Raw genomic sequence first — 16309 nt, forward strand, 5'->3', positions numbered from 1 at the left:
TTTTTTCAAGTCGTAATAGACGTTTTAATGCGGTTTTTGTTACTGATTTGGTGGATTTTTTGCTGCTGTCTGAATTCAGATTTGGTTCAATTTTTGTGGTTATTTTTATGCAAATTTTGTCCAGTTTTAGCTGTTAAATAGTGCAATTTTTGCAGCTGGTTTGGTGTATTTTGGTCACTTTATTGCTGTTTTTTTGAAGCATTTTTGGAGTTTTGATCCAATATTTTTGTTTATTTTGATACAGTTTTTACTTCAAATTATGATTGATTGTTTTTAATTAATATTTTACTTATGATAGTGAAGAGGAGAGGCTTCCCACGGGCCTATTTCAATTCATATGAAATACAAATTTAAACATATTCACGTAATTTATTATTAAAAGTGAATAAATAAAGCTCCATAAAAAATACATATAAAAAGCCTAAATAAGATGAAGGGTATTTTTGTAAACAAACTTATTCTTAAAAAGTATGTCATGCATATTAGTTTTCATACAACAAACCAAACAATCTCAGCATAACTAATCCATCATAACTTGTATTCAAACCAAATGACCCCTAAGTTCCAAGTTTTGAAATACTCTGTTTCACATTCAGACCTTTCGGGTACAATGATACTCTGTTTCTTTCTCTTTCAAGGTTTGGTGATCAATGAACTAAGAATGCATAAATACATATATGATCTCCATTGCAAACAACTTACTACTATCTAATTAATCATGAGGCAAATCAAATACGCCACGTACTAACTAGGAGCATAAGGTTGAATTCTCTTATAACAAAAATATGGAACAAAACACGTCTCTGGAAAGCAAAATTCAAAATTCAAAACACAAGGCACTTCAATTGAAGTGTTTCATGAAATTCTAAATTCTCATCAAAATTCTAAACAGGAAACTAATTTAGATGATTCCAATTTTGTTGGCCACATCCAAAGCATCATAGTCTGGAGTCAACCTCACATATGCCTTCTTAGTCCCATCAGGCCTGAACAAGGAACACAAAAAAAATAGCTTAGCAAGGATTGGACATTAATATGCAGAACAGCAAAAGATACAGTAGAAAGAACTAGTCTTTGTGCAGGTATCAAACAATTTTTGTTATATGCAAGTGTTACATACATGATAACACTCTGAAATTTATCATTTTACGTCAATACTGGAATGAAGAGCATCACAGAAGGAAACATACCTGATCAAGGTATTGATTTTCTTTGTCTGAATGTCATACATCTTCTTCACGGCAGCCTTGATCTTCTTCTTATCAGCTTTGATGTCCACAATGAAAACAAGGGTGTTGTTGTCTTCAATCTTCTTCATTGCAGACTCAGTGGTGAGAGGATACTTTAGAATAGCATACTGATCAAGTTTGTTCCTTCCAGGTGCACTAACACGAGGATACTTGGGGCTTCTATCCTTCTTCAAAGTCCTAGGACGGTGGAATGTAACTTTTGTCCTTATCTTCTGTGACTTCTTCTTGAAGGTTGATCCAGACTTGACAGCCTTGGCAGCCTTGACGGCTTGAGCCTTAGGGTCAGATTTTTTGGTCGAATCAGCTGCAAGTAAGGTTTAAAATTCCAGTATCAGGATTGTATTAGTAAAAGCCTAAAAGGCAGAGCAAATAAATCAACATCCACTCTTCAAAACAACACGAGCAAGGAATACAATTGTTTTTCCCTCCTTGCATATTTAGAACCTATAAGATTATCTGTACACCTCTAACCCTTGTTCATCCTAGTCTTACATGAATTACCTCCTGGACGACTCAATGTCTCTAGGTAACAGGATGATAGAACTAAGAAGAACTTCCAAATCAGAATATTGATTCTTATCCCAACCCTAGTGATCCCATAGTTGAATATCTTTCTCATACCCAAAAAAAAATCTCAAAATTGCATAACTATCTTACATATAGTAGTCTCTCTTTTACCAATGTTCCAGAACCTATAGACAAGTGGCAATTAAGGCAAATTCCCTATTAGTCAAGAAATTACTAAGATGCACCAATCATACAAAGCTCCAATATAACCAGGCACTTTTTGCAAATATTACAGCTCCAATAGCTACACAAATAAACAACTCATTTAACCTATTAAACAAAGACAACAACAATCAAGCGATTATTCTATTTTCAATAAATTCCAGAAATGCACCAACCATACATTCCCCTACTACAGCCTCTTCCACTCTAACTATCAGCCTTTTGTTACAACATTAAATCTCCACTGATTACTAAAACCAATAACTCAAAACATGTTTTCTAATAATCTGAACAAAATGCAGAAGGACATCATGCTATAAGAATATCCAACAAAATATTTCAACCCCATTATCCGCCCGAACACCAAAAACAACAAAAATAGAATACTGAAATCCTCACAACACTTAAGCTACTACTACCACACCCAGCAAACAATAAGAATCCTCAATAAATTCCTGCCTTCGCCATAAATAATAACAAAAATACTGAAATCTTTTTCAATTGTTTTACCAACACCAAAGAACATCACAGATTAGAGCTAAGTCCAATAACTAGCTGTACTATTGCACACAGAAAGACAACAACTTTTCACATTTCTAGCAACATAATAAACAAAAGAGTTAGAAGTATACCTTTAGGAGCCATTTGGTTAGGTATAGTTCTGAAACCCTAGGAAAAAAACACCAGCTTGCCTACAAAATAGATGAATTACACAAAAAGTGTAAGATTCAAGTTCTGATGAACGTAGAAATTAGGGTTTGAGAATTGCAGAGGGAGTACCTGAGAGAGAAGAAGCTGCTTCTGCCGATTAGGGTTCTGCAGAGAGAAGCAATATGTCTTATTTATAATAGGGCTCAGCTCAATTTCAACAAATATTTGAGGCCCATACTATAGTTGTAGGAAAAGCCCATATAAAAGATTACCATTTACAGCACATAAAATTGATAAAAATCAGCCCACAAACAATTTAATTATAGTTTAAAATATAATTTTTTAAAAAGTCATTCTAAGGTATAAATAAATAATATTTAAATTTTAAAAAAAAATGCTAAACCACATCACGTTTGTGTTGAAGTTGAAACGCTAGAAATATAAGTAGAGAAAAAAGATATATGTGAGATGAGAAAGTAGGGGGGAACAAGGAGGAGAAAACTATATATCCAATAAAAGAAATATTAGGAAAATATTTTCTTATTTCTCAATTAGTTTTGAGAGAGTAATACATCCTTTACCTCCTTGTCATAGGACAAGACATGTTAACCTATGCTAGCATGACCTCAATACATGTTTTTTTTCTGTGTCAATTTATATGATACGGTTAAAATTTGGAGAGTCATTCAAATTTTATATGATTTTCAAAAAATATATTACTCTCTATGTCCTAATTTACGTGACTGTAACGACCCGAACCGTCGTTATTTAGGAGAAACAAAACTTCAGAAAAATACTGAAGCCACTATCCTGCCAGGGCGGGCCAGATGTCGCTAGGGCGGCAGCGCCACAGCGGGGTCAGTAGCCGCCAGAGCGGAATAGGCGAGGCAGAATGTAAATAACGCGAAATCTCATTTTCTCCTTCTTCCAAAAACACCTAATTTAGACGTAACTCACCCCAGAAATCCTCCAAACGCTGCTCAAGGCTTGGGAAAGAAGAAGGAGGAGATTTCTAGCGTAAGGAGGTTGATGGGTTGCAGATTTCCGGTCAAGATCACCGTCTCGTCGTCCTGAAAACCATAAATTGATCTACAATCCCTCTGTGAATGCTTGGCGCCCAGGTAGGCTAGGTTTATTTAAATTGAGTAGTTTTAAATTCGTTATTCACTGCGTAGTATGTTGAAATTGACGGTAGAATTTATGCCTAGGCTTGTTGTGGACCGAAAAGGGATTGATTACGTGCATATTCCTAATTGATGAGTTATGGTTTGGAAATAATGGTGATTCCTATTGTTATGAGGTGTTGTTGACTGGTGACTATATGATATGGGTGCGTATAAGTAAAGCGCAACAGTAGTAGCAAACCTACCAAATTGATCATTTGGCATGTCAGAGACTTGAGTATTTGACTATATGTTGTGAGTAGGGTAGGTGATGGTTGTGATTTCTTGTTGTGTGATATATGTTTGTTCTTGTTTCATTATGATACATGTATGTATGCGAATGTTGCATTATTAATCACACTAATCTTAAATGAGGATAGATGAATAATCGAATGCCATGAATCATGACTTGATTGTATGATTATGAGAATATTTTGTGATTGTGATTGTGGCTTGATGAATGGATCAGGTGTTACAGTCCCACACACTAACTTGGATCGGTTGCCACGTTCCGGCATAAACATGAATCGGTTGCCATGTACCGACATAAATATTGGAACATGTGTAACGATCCGACGCGCTAACTTGGAACGGATACCACGTACCGGTACACTAACAATTTGGGCTTGAGTCCCATGAGAGGACCATTGACTTGTCTTATATGTGTAATTGCTCGTATTACTGATAATGTGGAATTGGGCATATTTCTTGGAATGATTGGTAGATTGTACTTTATGTTCTTTTATGTGGGAATTGCGATGTTGTAAGTTATTTAGAGATATCTGGTGGTGTAATGAATTGTGAATGGTAGAGTCCCAAATCGGGTTGTAGTATGGTACAAAAGGGACTAAGGGTCCCAGTGCTATCCTTGATAATTTTTAAATAATATATGTTACTTCTTCTTTACCAATTTATGTTGCACCAATAGAATTTTGAGTCATTCAATTAATTAATGTTTATTAAATATTTCTAAGTTATTAATTATCATGATTTATAGTATTTATTTTACATTATTTTCAAATATACAACAAACTAAAGAAAATAAGTTAAAATAAATTAAAATAGAGAAAGTATGAAAATTACATAAATAACTCATTTGTATACATTGAAGAAGAGGTGTCTACTTCTAGAGTCTTCTATATTGTGATTTGTAGTTTATCATGTTATCTAGTTATACTTATTTTATTTTCTTAAACTCTGTGTCAAATCATAATCAAACAAATAAATAAAATTATTATATATTTTATTTATTATAAAAGAAACTTTTTCTACATTATTTTTAAAATGGAATGGAAGTTATGGGTGTTCACGGTTTGGATAAAAACCGATTCAAACTGAAAAATCAAACAAAACCGATAAAATAAAACCAATTTTATTTGGGTTTGGTTTGGTTTGGTTTTAGATTTTTGAAAACTGGTAGTATTTGGTTTGGTTATGGTTTTATTTGAAAAAACTGAAGAAATAACCGAACCGAAGAATTATATACATATATTTTATTAATATACTTAATATATTGTTTTTATAAACAATTTTAAAGATCTTATATATGTATGAGTGTCTATGACAATTCTTTGTGGGACTGAAAATGTTATTGTCTCTTCCTTCTTGGCCAATATAGTGAATTTTAAAGTTTTATTGATAGTAAATTCAGTGATTGAAAGTTCGGTAATTTAAGTCATTTTAACTATTTTTTGTTTTGAATGGATTGTTGTCACTTTTTTCACATTTTGAATGAATTGTTTCTTTTATTATGTGTATGGTTAATAACCGAATCAAACCAAACCAAAACCGATAACCACCAAACCGGTAAATGTATATTATATTTGGTTTGGTTTGGTTTTGATAATTCTAAAACCGATTAAGTTGGTTTGGTTTTGGTTTTAACCAATAACCGATCCAAACCAACCCGTGAACACCCCTAATGGAAGTTATAGTGCATAAGTTGCACCGACACCTACGCCCTTTAGGTTGTGACACGTAAGATATGATTTGAAAAAAATGCACAACATTTCACGTAAGATGACAAAAATATCCTCAATTAAGATTTAATTCCTATGAGCACACATATTGACGAACACATGTGTGCTTGTAGAGTCTTCTACATATTAGTAATAGTAAAGTAACGATGATATTACTATCCAAAATGCAAATATAACAACACCCATAAAGATGAAATGAAACAACCACGAAAATCACATTTCTAAAATGCAAAGAAAGAAAATAACCCATTTTGAATCTTAAATAATACATTTTATTTACATGTAGAAAATGGACATTAGATTTGTGAAAATTGAACATCAATTTTTTTCATTAGTAGTTTGATATGACTTGTCAAAACAAACTTCAATCATTTTTCACAAAAGTTGTTAGTTTTGATAAGATCAAAATTTAAATATTTTAACTGAAATTGTGTAAGACTGATATGACTTGCCAAAACCAACTTAAAAAAAAAATTCACAAAAATTCTAAACTTGACAAAATCAAAATCAAAACATTTTAACTGAAATTGTTTGACCTTGACATGACTTAATTTAGATACTACTAAAAGTTATTAGTTTGATAAAGACCAAACTTCAAATTTTATATCATAAATTTTAGTTAAACTTGATGCATTTTGACATAGAAGTTTAGGTTAACAAATTTTGGTGTCGATAGCCAATATTTTTTTTAAAATCCAAACAATGGGTTTTAGGCAATTCGGGGCAACTAAGCAAACCCGGAAGCCCATTTATCTCTAACTAAGGTGAATGCTGAACTAACTAACCAGGGTTAGCCCTCTTTCTCTCTCATCTCATTTCTCAGATATGCAGAATCCATAGGGTTTCGACCCGATTTTTTCGCAGAAAATCCATCAAATTTTCGATTCAATTCTTGCTGCTGATTACTATACAGATCACAATTATGGAGATTCAACCATTAATGGAGTTTCCACGGAGAAATATAGATAAGCGACCTCGGAAACGGCCTCGTTTGACATGGGACGTAGGGCCTCCAATTCCACCAATTCTAAAGGTTTTTGATTGAAAAATAGTAGTAGTATTAGTTTGTGCTGATATTTTATTTACTTGTGAAGTTTGTTTCTGTCAACATATGAGTTGGTGCATTTTTGAAGTTTGTTTATGGCAACATAATTGCTATTGCATGTGAATTCAAGAGTTTATTTGTTTTGAGCACGATATGAAAATTGTAATGTGAGAATCATAATTAAGTGGAAAATCTTAGTTGCTTAGTTGGTTGATTGTGATGTACAATTCCCCACCCTGTAATAGCCTTTCTTCCCTTACCCCCAATTAAAAAAAAAGGAGGAGGGATCATAAGGAAGTTGGAGGGGTACTTTTGAAAGAAGAATGTTTATAAAAGCCATCTTAGGTGTAGAAGCATGAAGTTGGAGTGTCTTCTTATGAAAAGGTGTAGGTGGTTTAGTAAGGCAGTTCATTCTTGCTATTAAAAGAGTGCTAAATTATAGGCCTCGAGTTGCCTAATCCAAAAAAAAACATGGGAATTGAGTGACTTAGATTTTGAACTAAAATTGCTTTCAAAGTTAAACTTTTTTAATGGGAGCAAGGGAAGTGATACAGTGACGATACTTAATGCAAATTAGTCTCCTTGGGAAAAAGTATATGAAAATAAAATTCAGGAAACGATACAGTGATGATACTTAATGCTCATTAAGCTTGTAGTTATGCATGAAACATCTGTTTGAGAAGAAAATGCTATGTGTAGAATATGCTTGTTAAAAGTTCTGAATGGCCAAATAGACCTTACATGCTAGTTGGAAATGAATGGTCCATTATGAGTTATCTCCATTTTGGACAAACTTGAGGCATTCAGAGGTAACATGTGTACTTGAAGGTTAAACATAAATGGAAAGTTTGGAGGCTATAAATGGGAACTTTTGTAAAATTTGTTACCAAAGTATACAAGAACGTGTCGGAAAAATGGCTGGTAGTCTACTGAGATAAGGAGACCTATAAGATGTGTTATATGGAGTTACTTTCTGGAAATCAGTTGTAGCTTTTATCCTATTGCTAAATCACAAAGTAACAATGTAAGAGAATTCCATGGGATGTGTTTTGGTTTGAACAGTTTGGCACTTCTATCGACTTGCAATTCTTTTTGATGAGTTTCTTAAATTTCTCTTTTGATGAGCGTATCAGTTAGCAAATCTCAATATTCAGGGATAGGATGCAGCCATTATATTCATATATCTTATCAAGCATTCGAGGTAGTATGTTCGTGTTTCTCATTGAACATTTAGTAACACTAAGCTCTTATCTGTCAAGGGTAAGTGCTAGGGAGATACCATTTGGAATGTCAATTTTGTGCCTTTCTGTTTGCCCGAGTGTTAAATATCATGCTCGTTTCATTTCCTATGATCACACATAGGAGTAAGGTTTGATATGCTACAGACATACTGTTGCAAATCATGATGTAGTCCAAAATCAGTAAATAAACATGTGGTAGCATTTGATATGCTATAAGTGAAATCTCTGAATTATGACATTCTGAGAAAATGGCATTGGAAAGAAATTGAATATAATACTGTCATCAAAATTTAGGTTCTTCCAACAATATACTGCGGGCAAGAGTTCGGAAATGGAGCAGGGATGAATTATGCTTATTCTTCAATATATTACAAAGGGATCCCTCATAATGGATCCCCTCCTCAGAGACCGGATGATAAAGATGGCCACTATGTGTTTTTCATTGGGGAGAACTTAACTCGTCGTTGTAAGTTGTCTTTTTGTTCTCATAAATTATTTTATTTCTATTCGTAACTCCACATTGCAAGTGTACCATGATTTTTAATTATTATGTTCGAGCAAGTGATTTTGTCTTTCCATTGAGGCCTTCCTATTATTTATAAACAATAAAAAAGGTTTTTAATAATTTATATTGGAAGTTGCACCTTTAGATTTTTACTATTCGTACCTAAGATCTACATTCTCACTTTCCCTTCTATCAAATTAGAATTTTAGAATCCAGGCGTTGGTCTAGTGCTAGTGGTAAGAGCACAACTTGTGATGTGTTGGTTAGTACATTGGGGGTTAGAACCCTACCACTAATAAAAGCCTGGTATTTAGGTGGAGAAGAATAATAGAGGGGCGTCTCCATTATCTACCGAGTTCCGAACCGTGCACCACTTCCCCTCTATGATTTTTCGGTTATTAAAAAAAGATTTAGAATCTTAGCATGTAAAATGTATTTTTCAACTTGATTCTAATACCTGACAAATTGCACTAGCTCGCAGTATTTCAAGTAGTACAATATTCTAGATGTCCATATTTAAGTGTCGTAAGAGAAAGGAGATTTTGCTCTTACATGTAAATGTTAGTTATAATGCTGCAAACTCTGATTTGATCTAGTCATCTAGCAAAGCTGAACTAGTCTCGGACAAGGATATAAGGTACCAACTGGTTGTTGTAATTTTTTCATTTTTTCTGATTAAAAAATCATCCCCAATTTCTGTTCTGGCAGAGGGAGAATTCTTGCGCTTTCTCGGCATGCATGTGGGACCTTGTTTTGTTCCCTTGTGATATTGTATCGAATATGCTCTAGTCCAAAATGATGAAGGATTGAGGTCATCATTATTTCCATTGCTTGCATGATGCGCCTTATCCACAACTGAGATACAAGTATACTTAAGGGCATAGTTACATAGTCCCATGAAAACTAATCGACTATCCGTTTGAGGATTATATCCCTGTGTTTTTGGACATTTTTTCCAAGTATCATCATGTCAACAATGCTTTTGTATCAGAGTAAATACAGGATGACACAATTTCTTTTCACAGTTGTCACCTTAACCTAGATTTGGCATACTGTCTTATTTCAAAAAAAAAAAAGATTTGGCATACTGTACTGACATCTACAGTTAGCGGGATGATTACATGCAACTGCACTAACATGATTATCCTGTAAAGTTTTATGTTTGTAAAATTTGCTTCTCTTCCCTAATCTACTCCTTTCTGTATTTGCAGATAGGATACTTAGCAAGATGGGGGAAGGTTAGTTATTTCCCTCTCTTCTCTCCTTTCCTTAAGCTTCGCCCCTTTCCCTTTCTATGTTTTGGTTAGGGGGTATTTCTTGGGTTTTATACAAATATAATGTCATTGCACTTTTGATTTATTGAAGCAATCTTTATTATGTTTGAATAATTCCTTTGTTTCTTTTTGGCAAAGCCTGCTTAGGATCATTTTACCAAATTGTTTTTTCCCTTGATATCTTGACTAAATAGAAATATATTTTTGTTGATTTATTCCTGCTATTTTTCTGTGTAGTCAGATAAAATTTTGGTTGAAAAAAGAAATGGCCTGTGATCTATGTTACTTAGTGTTTTATTATTCAGTTTCACTAAGCATTAACTGAAGCATGACTAGGTGTTTACGTATCAAGGTTGGTAATTCTGGTAGTATCTATTGACAAAATGCTCGAATGATACAGGAATAATAAATTACTTCTTGAGAAGCTTCTAAGTTCTAATAGTGTACATCTTGCACTTACCATGTGGAACATATTTTAGTTCATTTATTCAGCTGTATCTATTTGGTACCTAATTGCAGGTACTTTTGGACGGGTCCTTGAATGCCTCGACAATGAAACAAAGGAACTTGTGGCAATTAAAGTTGTTCGCTCAATACATAAATATCGAGAAGCAGCAATGATCGAGATAGACGTTCTACAGAAACTTGTCAGGCACGATCTTGGTGGCAAACGGTAGGAATCATCCTTCCTTTTGTGTTACTTTACTTACAGCCGAAATTGAAGTGATTCTAGTACCACTGCTTTTATTCTTGCAGTTGTGTGCAAATAAGGAATTGGTTTGACTATCGTAATCATATATGTATTGTAAGTGCTTATTGGTGCTTATTATTTGATTGGATTTGGAGGGGCAGTTGAGCTCCTTCTTGTATGATATTCTGGGTGTAAAAACTTGAGGATGGATTTAATTGGTCTTAACAGGTTTTTGAGAAGCTTGGTCCAAGCTTATACGATTTTCTTCGCAAAAACAGCTACCGTTCATTTCCCATTGATCTTGTCCGAGAGTTCGGAAGACAACTTTTGGAGTCTGTAGCATGTGTGTGAACTAATCTTTACCACATTTTTCTGTTAATTTTCAGAAGCTTTGTGAGGCTCAGATCATGTTACCATTTTAAGTTGGATTTTATGTTGCACATATGATTACTATTGGAGCAAGGGAGCATCTCTACTTATATGCTTGCGAATATTTATTCTAGGAATATTGATGTCCATAAACTCTAGCAGTTTGCTCATTCGTATTTCTTGTTGCAGTTATGCATGATTTGCAACTGATTCACACTGATCTGAAGCCAGAAAATATTCTCCTTGTTTCGTCGGAGTACATTAAAGTTCCAGATTACAAGGTAATGCATCATATAGCATGTCTTATTGAAATTGCTTTTCAATAGCATAGTAATCATTAGAATCAACTAGATTTTTGTGTAATTAGGTTTGCTAAAGTTCGACCTGTGTATTAGGATTTTAGCCTTTCTATCAATGTAGACGGTACAAACTGAAGTTCTCTTGGAATTTTCTTCTTATACTCTCTGGCTTTATAGTCTCTCTCTCAATATAATTGGCACTTGTAAGGGATAGAGAGAGAGAGATGTCTTGGTAGTGTTCAGTCTATCTGCATTTTGCACCTATGGTTTCTTTCCTGGACCATATAAAAGCTAATGCTTACTTTATCAAAATAGATGGCTGTTCCCTAGAAATTTTAAGCAATGGATTTTCTCCACTTCAGACTGGATCATGTTTGCTATTTTGTAATTATGCTAAAAATCTCCACTACTAACTTTAATACATCTCTAGGATCTTACTTTTCTGGCTCCTTTTTTACTTATTTTTTTTTTACAATCCTTTTTTACTTATTTATAAAGTACCAGATTTTTTATATATCATCAGCACAAAGGCTGTGCTACTTTTCTGACTCCTTTGGTATTCAGTAAACAGAGCCATTTCTTGTTATACAAGATTTTGCCTTAAAGAACTCCACCTATTGTAAAATATATTGAATCTTATTGTCTTCATTTTGATGTGGCAATTTGTCAGTTTGCTCTTTGAAGGTCTTAACTCTAATCTTATCTTCTACAATGATAACCTATTGAAATTTGAAGCCTACTCAGCTTAGTTAAACTAAGTCATCCATTTAGGATGACATAATAAGAAGAAAAGGTTAAAAAATAATCAAATCTCTGTCTTTTTTTGTGTTTTTAGTGTCTAAACAGATTTAACAGTAATCTAATGCTCTACGTTTCATGACATGAATACTTAATACATATTTTATGCATCAGCTTGATCAATCCAGATTGTCAAAGTAGTAAATCATGAGATTATGAAGTAGGGAGGTAAATGGACTCCATTAACTTAGTATCCCATTCCAATTTGCATTTTTGTTTTGCTATGAGCACCTTCATGGAGAGTTAAATGGGGTGTATGGGAGTGGCTTCCCTTTAACCATTTTTGAGAAATTGAAAGTATTAAAGATTATGGAGAAGATGTTGATCTTGTAAGATAGTGTTATTCTTTTGGAATAACCCGAAAAAGAAAGTAGAATACTTTATTGAAGACTCTTCTCTGCTTTGTCATTTTCATGTTTTAACTCTGAAACAGGAGATCGAGCAAGTTTCTTTTAATTCTTCTGTCCTTCTGCTCAATATTTTCATATGAACTGCATTTGTACGTTCTGTAAAACTCACCAATGGTTCCATCTACTTGGTTGGTTAGGAAGTAGAAACCAGAATCTTGCACAGAGAATGTATAACATTGGCGCTTCATTAAAATATGTATAACATTAGTATGTTCCTATTACTACCATCTTTATGGGAAAATAATAGCACTTCCCTTGTTTCTGAAATGGCATATCATGTAGGTTGTGATTGTTTTCTGATTTCTCCTCTTTCTGCAACTTGAAAAGTCTTTACTACTGATGTCTTTTTCCCCTTCTTGCCCGCTATGAAGTTCCTGCTGCGACCTGCAAAAGATGGTTCCTACTTCAAGAATGTGCCAAAGTCAAGTTCTATTAAGCTCATTGACTTCGGCAGTACAACATTTGAACATCAGGATCATACTTATGTGGTGTCTACACGTCATTACCGTGCTCCGGAGGTTATCTTAGGTAGTTACTCTATCTCTCAGATTTGCATCTTTTAGTTGCATCTTGTCAGTCTTTTAGTTTGTCTTATGCTGTTTTTATAGGTCTTGGATGGAACTATCCCTGTGATATGTGGAGTGTAGGTTGCATACTTGTTGAGCTTTGCTCTGTAAGTGAGAGTTAATTATGTGTATGGTTTTACATCCTTGTTTGTTATTTATCTTTTTTGTCATTATGATTTTCTTGTTTTCTTTTTTTTTTTACTCCCAAGTATAGAATCTATGATATTGAGGATCACAGCCGCCTCAACTAGCTTGGGACTGAGGCTTAGTTTTTTTTATTTGCTTATGCTATTCCATCCCTGTCATCCATTGAACCTGCTTTGAATAATCCTCCTTTTGCTGGATTATTGCCGATGTAATCATAAAAATGCTAATTTTTCATTAATTTTAGACCAGGCTTCTGATAAACTTTGATTTTCTGCTAGCCCAACACTAACTATTCTGTCATGAAGAAGAAATGATTGATCTGGCTGCTAGGATATATATATGAACTTCTTCACTCACTACAATCCAACTTAGTTACACGAAGATTGAAGCTAGGGACTTTTATGCCCTGTGATCTGGCCTAATCGTTTTAAGTGGCAAGACAATATGCAACATTAGCTCCTGATGCTATTTTGTCCATTATACACCTAAAAACCCCAGACCGAGGTGATTATTTAGCGTTTATGAATACCCAATGAGGTATGGAGTAAAATGTTATGGCACAGTTTCATGATGATTCCTTGGAACTACCCTTGACCTGTTGAATACAATGGGTACCCAACAAATCTATAGTTAAATCAATAGGCTCAACTTTTTGGTTTGAGAAGATGGTCATGATTCAGTGATGCGCAGGTGCTTTCTAGAAAAGGTTCGAACCTTTGGTTAGGACATTGGAAAAAATATTCTTTTATCTGTCATGTGGTTTTAACTTTAAATGGATTGGTTATCTTCCTTTTCCTATTAATATTTAAGAAGAGTTTAGGGCTAACTATGCTACCAATTCTCATAAAAGGAGTTTAGAGCTAACTGCATGAATATAATGAGCACCCTTGTTTGAAAATGTAATAAATTATTTAAGAAAGATTAGGTGTGACGACAATAATACTTGAAATGGACTCTTGTTTCTCCTTATAAAAAAGGATTCTTGTTTCACATGTTAGCTGACTAGTTAAATCCTTCTCCTCGGAGTCGCATTATTCCAGTGATTTGGGTCTAATCTAGGTCTAATATCTTTTCCTTTGCCATACATTCTTGCCATGGAGTCCACACTTCTGTTTGTTGCTCCGTAAGCTATTTATATTTACTTGTGGTTTTGCTTCAAAAAGTTTGCACTTTACCCGGGGCTCTGATATGATTACTCTGTTACATTTGATTTTCTGACTTTGACTAACCCCCACCCACCCAAAAAAAATGCATATATAGGGTGAGGCTCTTTTTCAAACACATGAAAACTTGGAGCATCTTGCGATGATGGAAAAGGTGCTAGGGCCTCTTCCTCAGCACATGGCTGTAAGAGCTGAGTAAGATTTTTGTTGCTTTTGATTTTATTTGTAGTTTATGTTATTTCATCAAATAGAGCATGCTTTATTTGCCTCACTTTTTGTAGCCGCCGTGCTGAGAAATACTTTAGAAGGGGTGCAAGGTTGGATTGGCCAGAACGTGCAACTTCAAGTGAAAGTATGAGGGCCGTCTGGAAATTGCCTCGTCTCCCGGTAATTCCTGAATCTAAGCTATATCCTGTGGTGCAAATATTTTTGTTTTTAATCCGGTGAGAATTTTCATGAGGCCTTGTTGCGAGTGTTAAACCTTTTCCAAGGAGCACTAGTGCAGATGTGTGAATTTTGCTTAGCATGTACGATGTATCTCACACCTTTATCTTTTCTTCTTTCTTTTTTTGTTTTCCCTAGCATCTAGCAACTGCATTGACAAATATATTTGCTTTTATTTTTGAGTTGTTTGTTTGAAAAGATATAGTAGGAGTGCTATGAACGTTACTTTTTCATCTTTTCTAGTGTTTTCTTTCTCACTCTCAGCCTTTTGTATGATTGTTTAATTAGTCTTCTCCTGTTCTCCAAGGGAAATAGTGAACTTTGGGGTTGTATTAGTGATATCTTTGTAACAAGAAGCTTCCCAACTCCCTGTACATTGTTGAATAGTTTGACTAAAAGAAATGCATGATTGGATATTGTAGTTTGTTAACGGTACTGATCCATTAGTTTATATCCTTCAGAGTTTGTTCATTGTATATCTGAGTATGTAGCCAAATTTGCCACAGATAATTGATCTCTGAGTGGTTTGGAGCATTTATACTTTTTTTTTCTTTAAATCTCTTTCCATTTATTGAATTGTTTTTATTAGCTGTAATGTTATTTCTATCATATTTCAGAACCTGATAATGCAGCATGTGGATCACTCTGCTGGAGATCTCATAGATCTTTTGCAAGGGCTGCTTTGTTATGACCCAACAGAACGGCTGAAAGCTAGAGAAGCATTACGGCACCCCTTCTTCAGTAGAGACCTGAGAAGGTGTGGTTATCCAATGTAATTGACAACCTTTTATTTTCACGTGTGTTTCAGTTAAAAATATGTGTGAATGAGCCCTTATAATGAAATATCCTCTTCTCTCTCTCCCCCCCCCCCCCCTCCCCCCAAACCCCCCATCCCCAAACAAACAAAGCCCCCAAAAGGAAGAAGATAGAAGATCAAGTAAGGGATTCACACATGATATTTCCAGTATGCCTGTCCTTGTGTTGTGTTGCTTCTCTTGTCAACTTTTATTTTTCACTTGTTAGTGCACTAATCATCCTGTCTCTCAGCTATTACATTCTTGGGTTTTGGCTCTTCTGTGGCGTTAATATGAAATTAATGTTGGTGGATCATTTAGACAGTGGTGAAATATTGCTCAACACTCGTAAGTGGTGAGTAGGTGGGCAGGAGTGCTGTTATGAATTTAGTAGATGTTGGATTGCAGAAGTGTTTGAAAGTGGACAAGAAGGTGCTGTTTTGCTTTCCAAATCTATAAAGTACTATTTTCTTGTTAAATACCGGTGAGTAGTTGGACCAACTGTGCAGAAATTATGTAGATGTTGCATCTTAAAGTGATTGATGTGCAACAGAAGGTGGAGTTTTTACTTTCCGGAGTTACGTAATCCATTGGGAATGCTCCAACTTACATTTCTTTTGACTGCTTTAAATAGATTCACATCAATAAAATTACATAGTTGAATAACCATGTATTTATCTGTCAGCTTACAGCTTGTTCAGTTGCTTTCTTCCTTTTGTTGCATCAATCTCTTAAAATCTGCCACCCCTTCCCTTGAGTTTTGAAAACAAACCAGTGTCTATGGCTGTGCA

At 34.5% G+C, this 16309-nt stretch overlaps 2 protein-coding genes across 4 annotated transcripts; one reads left to right on the plus strand and one right to left on the minus strand.

Moving 5' to 3' along the window:
- Window positions 1–805: 805 nt before the first annotated feature.
- On the minus strand, window positions 806–2839 carry LOC125870865 (60S ribosomal protein L23a). Its single transcript, XM_049551415.1, has 4 exons — window positions 2760–2839; window positions 2612–2671; window positions 1191–1554; window positions 806–986 (listed from the first exon to the last, which is right to left on the minus strand). Exons 2-4 carry the CDS (start codon window positions 2622–2624, stop codon window positions 902–904), a joined length of 462 nt encoding a protein of 153 aa, XP_049407372.1. The 5' UTR covers window positions 2625–2671; window positions 2760–2839; the 3' UTR covers window positions 806–901.
- A 3708-nt stretch (window positions 2840–6547) lies between these two features.
- On the plus strand, window positions 6548–15584 carry LOC125871767 (serine/threonine-protein kinase AFC1). Of its 3 annotated transcripts, none has more exons than XM_049552429.1 (12): window positions 6548–6805; window positions 8353–8524; window positions 9775–9801; window positions 10357–10510; window positions 10594–10642; window positions 10757–10871; window positions 11087–11178; window positions 12776–12932; window positions 13013–13077; window positions 14378–14475; window positions 14562–14667; window positions 15342–15584. In XM_049552429.1, exons 1-12 carry the CDS (start codon window positions 6695–6697, stop codon window positions 15498–15500), a joined length of 1305 nt encoding a protein of 434 aa, XP_049408386.1. In that variant the 5' UTR covers window positions 6548–6694; the 3' UTR covers window positions 15501–15584. The 3 variants fall into 3 exon arrangements, with proteins under 3 accessions (XP_049408386.1, XP_049408387.1, XP_049408388.1); XM_049552430.1 differs by having other exon boundaries at window positions 6548–6775; XM_049552431.1 differs by lacking the exons at window positions 6548–6805; window positions 8353–8524; window positions 9775–9801; window positions 10594–10642; window positions 10757–10871 and having other exon boundaries at window positions 10370–10510.
- Window positions 15585–16309: the final 725 nt, after the last annotated feature.

This window comes from Solanum stenotomum, chromosome 7 (assembly GCF_019186545.1).
Source record: "Solanum stenotomum isolate F172 chromosome 7, ASM1918654v1, whole genome shotgun sequence".
Taxonomy (NCBI): domain Eukaryota; kingdom Viridiplantae; phylum Streptophyta; class Magnoliopsida; order Solanales; family Solanaceae; genus Solanum; species Solanum stenotomum.